Source organism: Aplysia californica, unplaced genomic scaffold (genome assembly GCF_000002075.1).
Source record: "Aplysia californica isolate F4 #8 unplaced genomic scaffold, AplCal3.0 scaffold01659, whole genome shotgun sequence".
In the NCBI taxonomy this organism is placed as follows: domain Eukaryota; kingdom Metazoa; phylum Mollusca; class Gastropoda; order Aplysiida; family Aplysiidae; genus Aplysia; species Aplysia californica.
The window spans coordinates 42,090-49,355 of record NW_004798929.1 but is presented as its reverse complement, the minus strand read 5'-3'; the positions used below and the strand labels follow the sequence as shown (position 1 = coordinate 49,355).

General features: G+C 40.1%; 1 protein-coding gene across 1 annotated transcript in view; it reads right to left on the bottom strand.

Annotated features, from left to right (window-relative positions):
• Positions 1 to 4,873: 4,873 nt before the first annotated feature.
• LOC106013959 overlaps positions 4,874 to 7,266 on the bottom strand; it is a gene marked incomplete in the record, with an annotated part of 6,569 nt that continues 4,176 nt past the window's right edge. Inside the window, 1 exon segment of the mRNA XM_013090905.2 lies at positions 4,874 to 5,649. Within this exon segment, the coding sequence (XP_012946359.1) occupies positions 5,343 to 5,649 (307 nt within the window).

The window sequence follows — 7,266 nt, the reverse complement described above, 5'->3', positions numbered from 1 at the left end:
CACACACACACACACAAACGCTGCATATTATGTCTGTACAGGACCTATTGCGATTAGTGTAAAGCTAAGTTCTTGACCATAAGAATGTTTACAACAATCAGGATTTTTTGGGTCTTTTCCCCAGTCATCCTGTATAATTTTCTTTTTGTTGGCCTACGTTCTGTTCTACCTAAGACAACGTTAACTTGTGTTTTTGTCAATTTACCCCTCTATTTCTTTGTTTCCTATGATAACGCCCCTTGCCCCTTTGTATACTCACCGTCTTTATAAAAGGCCATTCTCTACGTTCTTATGCACAGTAGAATTGTAAATTGGCTGATTTATCAATGCCAATCTCACACTGTGCCAGAACAACATAGGGGGAGTCGCTGCTTTTTTCTTTCCTCATCCTTACTGTCATCATTTGCCTCTACTTCTTTTGTATGTTTGTCACACTCTTGTGAACTGCTATTTCCGGGGTGCCTTGATAGTCGAAGGAGACTGTGCTGTTGAGGCTAGAGAGGTGAGCAGAGTAAGCCTCATCATCACTTTCAAAATGCCTTCCTAGCCTTTTTAATCCTTTTTCAGTTTGGGGAATAAAAAAAGTCGAACGGGGTTAAATTTGGAGAATAGGATGGATGTGGCAAAATTTCATAACAACTCTCTCGAGCAGTTTCGGCAGCTTTTCTTGAAGTGTGTGTTGGCACGTTGTCGTGAAGCAGCAAAATGCTTTTCCGGATATTTCCTCTGCGTTTTTCTTTTATACTCTCTTGTAATGTTTTAGCTCGTTAGAATAATGGTCTCCGGAGATCGTATGTCCATTTTTAAGATAGTTTGTCATAATCACTCCTTCTTGGTTTAAAAACAAACTGATAGCAATACTTTTCGCCTTGATGGCTGCACCTTTGCCTTCTTTGGTGTTGGAGACGAGGGCGATTTCCAATAAATTCATGCAGATTTAGACTCAGTACAATAGTAGTAATCCACACGTTGCACTTTTTAAAGAGGAGTCAACAAACGTGGGACCAATCTCGCAGAAACGTTGGTCATATTCAAATGTTCATATAAGATTCGTTCAACTGATTCAATGCTAAGCCTAGTCTCTTTTCTCAAACGTTCGACTGTCACCTGTTTGTTAGACAACACAAGTTTCTTGAATTTCATTTTCAACACATTCTCTTCTGATGTTGCTGTCACTGGGCGACCATTACGGTGGTCATCTTCAACATTTGAGTTTTTTACAAGAAAATTTTTATCATAGCATAGGATGGGCAATCAGTACCATATACAGCATGCATCTCCATAAATTAATATCTTGAAGTTGCTTGCCTTGCAAGAACAAAAACTTCATTATTACCCTGTGCTCAATTTCCCCCTTTTTTTAATGTTGAAACTGGAGCACAACGTAACCCCATTCACTTACAGTGCGCTGGTGTTAAAACCAGAAAGTGGAAATTCCCCAAAATTAAGCTGCATTGTAGGAAGATAATCGTTGGGTTTTTCCCCAAATTTCAGCTTTTTACCTTTATTCCTTCATGGTCAGATAAAAAAAATCTTTTGGTATGCCCCTCATACTTTTACCAATTTCTCCAAAAAGAAACTTGCAAATAAATTAGATAAATATGATGAGAGGTCCAGCAAAAATGGATAATGGTGTTCACTGACAGCATTGTTCAGTAAAGAGCAAATAAAAATGACCGATTTGTACCATGAATGATACAATTTGGGTAGGCTCTGAAGAGCATCACTGTGTATCACCAATATAGTAGCTTGGTATAAACTTGAAAGAAACTCAACAGGTGCAGAAAGTGTATGTGTGTGTGCGTTTGTGTGTGTGTGTGTTTGTGTGTTTGTGTGTGTACGTTTGTGTGTGTGTGTATGTGCGTACGTTTGTGTGTGTGTGTGTGTGTGTGTGTGTGTGTGTGTGTGTGTGTGTGTGTTTATGTGTATATATAATTGCAATAGACGGTAATTAATGCGTCAAGGTCCCATCGACACAACTTACGTCATAACGATATTTATGGAAGACCTGCTCTTTCGACCCTGTCTGAGAGGGCCAACTTGGGCTGAGAAGGATGTACTCCCAGCACAAAGAAGACGGCACTTTGGAGGATCGGTTCGGTTGGGTTGGGTTCGGTTTCTGGCGGTTTCAGTGCACACTACAAATAGACCCCTACCTCCAACCGATCCCCCGACTCGCGGCCTTGAAAACAAACGCGTTTGTTTTTGAAGGTCCTCGTCGGTTTCGTTCGGTTTGTAGTTTGTGCCACGATTGTAGCTCCCCTCACCCCCACCCCTACCCCAACCCCAAGAGGAAAATCTGGCTAACCCCGAAGACCACATCGAACTGGACCGACCCGAACCGGACAGAACCGAATCAAACCAAACCGATCCTGTCAAAGGACACAGCAAATAATCAAATAGACGTCCTTCATTCCCTGTACGGGGATGAAATTCACGTCTATTTCACGCAACTACAAATAGCCATTCTACCACACACGCCAGTGCATGAGTGTGTCCACACACGATGTAATCGCGAGATGTAAGGACATCGTAATATTAATGTATCGAGATAAGTTTTGTGGATTTTTCAAAGGCCGAGACAGAAACGTTTGAAATCATTGTAGTTTATTACATATGATGAGCATATTTTAAAATGTATATACAAATCTGCAAGTTTGAAATATCATTAGTATAAATATTCATTAATTTTGGTATTACCCTGTAGTATCCAATCCAGTTTACGATATCAAGTGAAAAAAAGGTTAACGAATTTTGGCGTCCACTTTCCACTTTTGATGTTCACAATCATCAAGCTATATTTTTTACAACATGCTAAATGTGGTTTTCAAAAGTGTTCACTTAAATTGGACTCTCATCCCTGTCGATTTTCAAGATGCTGAGTCAAACGTTACAATTAGAAAACTTGATTTAACATATGTTGATCACACCAGTTTTTAACAATTAAGTTTTAAAAAAATAAAATGAGACAGAGAGAAGTCTCAGTGTGCAGAGCAGCTCATCCAATAGAAATACGACATCTTACGAGACAGGAACAAAAGAACATCACAGCACACATTATGTAGATACATTAGAAGTGTGCGTTTGTTGGTATCATGGCAGGGCTGTCAATATGAGCGATGCAATCTGCAGTGATCAGCTGCTCTGCCAATGTGATCTTTTCTACATAAAACATTGGTCACATGCGGGACAAAAAATGCTTGTGCCATCGAAATACATTTTAATGGATTGTGACAACTCAACGCTAAAAAAACGGGGAAAAAAATTAATTATAAATTCGTCTACGCGGTTAATAGTGTGGACGCTTCCTTTGAAAAACTGTGCCAAGCAACACTTAACCCTTGAAAGGAACCTTGATGAGTATAATTGCTAGATTTCAAAGTGATTCATAACCCACAAAACTGCATAGCCAATAGTATTTATTATTTTTAAGGTAGGTGTTTCTTCACCCCGTCGACACAATTTATGTCATTTAGGAGGCAGGCTTCCTACCTAGCCCGTTTGGGGCCAACCCAGGCTGAGAGGAATAGGAATAGATCCCAGCAGAAAGACTTAGACACTCGATAAAAGTTTTCTCCCGCCTCGGGAATCGAACTCGGGTCATCTGCGTGCGATACCGAAGCGTTTGACCTTTACACCACACAGGCTGGCATCTAAATTGTATATAGTGTCGATACAAATGTACAATGTATCATAAAGAGGGAAATGTTCATCCCTCCCCCCTCCCCCCAAAACATTTGAACAACACGAGTTATACGCCGTACTCTAGTGAGTTTCCCCTATGTGAGTGACAAAGATCATCTTCAGCAAGTGCCAAATCTACGACAGACTTCGGCTATCATGGTTCTCCATTCTTTCTTTAGCTCGTGTGTTCTCAAAAAAGCTATACCAACCTGATCTTTCCCGATCACTCATTTGTTTAGGCTTTCCAAGTAAGTTGTTCTGGGTCTACTATTGCTTCATTTTCCAGTGAGAGCTAAATATTCAAGATCGTCATGTCTATTCAAGTGTCCAAGAAATTGTATTAAAGCGTGTTTTTATGATCGAGCGGCCCATGTAGGCTTCTTCAAATGCTACCTCATTTCATTTCTTTTTTTCCCTAAAATTCTCATGTCCTAAGAAACCACACCTCAGTTGCTTCTGTTGTATTTTCACTGTCTTTGGTGATTGTCCTGCATTCACAACCATATAGAAGGGTTGACTACACATTGCCTTTTATAACTTTTTATTAATTTTGAAAGTCGTTTGGATATTTCTATTTTTCAGGATTGTGCTCATTTGATGGAATTGTGTTTAGCCATTTCTGCGACAAAGATACCCTAGTAAAAAGACACAATGGCATGAAAAATAGGCTACAAACAACGGAGATGGGAACCAGAGGTAGACTGGGGAAAGTGTAATCGCGGTGTAAAAAAAAACATGCCTACGATACAAGAACAAAATAGGAAAAGGTAGCTGCTCCGCGAAGCGCGTACATTGTAAAGACTTCTGATTTCAACATTTATTTAACAAAACAATAATGATGTACGAAGAAGCTTACAACCCAATTGGAAACTAGACTTTCTTCCCTTCTTTGTATACTCTCAGATGCCCAAAAGTTTAATCTCTTGAGAAACAATATCTGGGTCTTTTGTAAAGATTTTCAGCGTAAGATCTCAAAAGCTGTAGAATAAGAGGCTTGAAAAAAATTGAGGGAAAAAAAGAAATGAAATGGGTTAAATTCAGATGGAATCAAAACCCCTGTAGGTTACAGATGATTAAACAAAGTGATAATCGTAAACGCGTAATATTAAATCTAAATTAGCTATAGAGGCAGCAGGTGAAAGAAAACTCATCTGGGATGATTGTGTATGCTTGACAGATTATAATTATATTTCGTTTGATGTGAGCCTAAGTGTTTGAAGGTAAGACGTGATCTTGTTTATTTCTGAACGTGAATGTTTGCTAACACTTGTTGGCTTCAGTGTGTGTGCCAAAAATGAGTGTACATGTGTGTGAGAGTTTTTGTTTGTTTGTATGTGTTTGTCTGTGAGAGCGCGCACGCAAATGTTTTTGTCTGTTTGACATCTAGGAGAATGTGTTGATATTCTTTATACTTTTTACAAAACACTGGGTGTCGATGGTCGAACAAGTAAGCTCAAAATACAATACCTTACTAATAACATAATTAATGTCTTAAAACTTAACAGCATTTCCTTATCAGATTTATCCGCGCCACTCCCGGTGGAGCAGAAATCTCTTAAAGACGACCTTTACCCCGAACACTCTTCCAAACTGCATTTTGTTTTTAAAGCACCACCATATTATTTTGACCACTTGTCTCTTCCCAACGTCGTACGAAACTAATAGCTTCTCCACCGATTTCCTTCGCCCCTGTAAGAAATCGGGGTGATGCCCCTGGACGAAGGGCCGTTGCCTCGCATTGAGGGGGAGACAGCGTTGCGCCTGCTCGTGCCGAAATAATCGTCGTCATCTTCCACATCAGAATCGTCGTCGTAGCTGGCTTCGAATGCATCTGGAATCATGAGCGTGCCTGCGATCAGAATCAGCGTCATAGCGATCACAGTCAGCCCGAGGGACCAAGATACTTCGAAGGGATCCGGGATGGTGGTGATGAAGATGACCATGCCGATGAAGCTGGCGCCACCTAGAGGTGGGGAAAGACATGCGGTGGTTAGACAAATAGGATTTCTGTGTAGTTTTACGTATCTGAATTGTCAGCTAAGGAACTTTGTATTTGGGGTATCATGTATGCTATGTAGCGCAGAATAGTTTTTTTAAAAGTGTTCACTCCCTCCCTCCCTCCCTCCCTCTTCTCACTCACTCACATACTCACTCACTCACTCACTCACTCACTCACTCACTCACTCACTCACTCACTCACACACACACATATACACACATACACACACACACACACACAAACGCACTCACGCACACAAACACATACACACACGTACACACACGTATACACATATGCAAAATATATGCTCACCTACACACAAGCAAGTACGCATACACACACTCACACACACACACACACACTTACACACAGACACACACACACACACACACACACACACACACACACACACACACACACACACGCACACACGTACACACTAACTAAAAGAAATAAACAAGCAACGAAAAACAACACAAGACGAAAAGTAAATAAAACCAACAACAAAAAAACCCAACCCCCCTTGACAAACGTTCCTCTTCTTTTTTAGGTGTGTCAGGTCTGGAGTCTGGGGCGGACGTTGACCATCCTATTCCATCCTGTTGTCCGTCCTAATCAGATCAATTTTTCACATTGTGTTGTTTTTTATAAAGTTGTTCATGCCATCTGTGAATGGTGTTCTTCATCTTTTTCTGCTCTTCTTTCTCTTTATCTATTGTATCTGTGTATCTCTAAGTGTTTGAAGGCAAGACGTGATCTTGTTTATTTCTGAACGTGAATGTTTGCTAACATTCGTTGGCTTCAGTGTTGGCACTCACACATTAGCACAGTCTCAAGTTCTTTTGTTCTATTTATATGACCTACGAATCTCAATTGTCTTTTCTTGATGGTCCTGATTAGAGACTTTTCACATTCTACCTTTTGATACACCTTTGTGTTTGTACTCAAAACTGAAGACCTAATGTTGCTCTTTCGGTATTACACGTAATCTTTCATTCTGTGACATCGGCACTTTTCGATATCACAATTAATTCCGTTTTCTTGGCACGGCTTTCAGTACTAACCCCCCTTCTCTTTGCTTTTCAAAAGAATCTCCGTCAAACAAAGAAAAAATAACTCATGGCAATTAGACTCAGCTTCTGCTAACAAGACTATAATTTCGGTGTAGCTTAGGTTGTTCACACCGTGGCTGCTTACTTTGACTCCTTTGAGATTGCTGATGTTACGCGTAACAATTCCCTAATATAAGTTAAATACATCAAGTGATAAGGCACATCCTTGTCGTACTCTACTGCAGAATGGCCTGTACATGTATTCTGTAAGCCGGTTTTCGGCCCTGATATGACAGTCTGCCTTTTGTTCTCAACAAAGGGCTCTTAGAACTCTTAAGGCTGTTTTTACATCTATGTTCAGATCTGTCAGGATGTTGCAATTGGAAATGTGAGTATCTCCACCATGGTCAGATAAAAAAAATCTTTTGGTATGCCCCTCATACTTTTACCAATTTCTCCAAAAAGAAACTTGCAAATAAATTAGATAAATATGATGAGAGGTCCAGCAAAAATGGATAATGGTGTTCACTG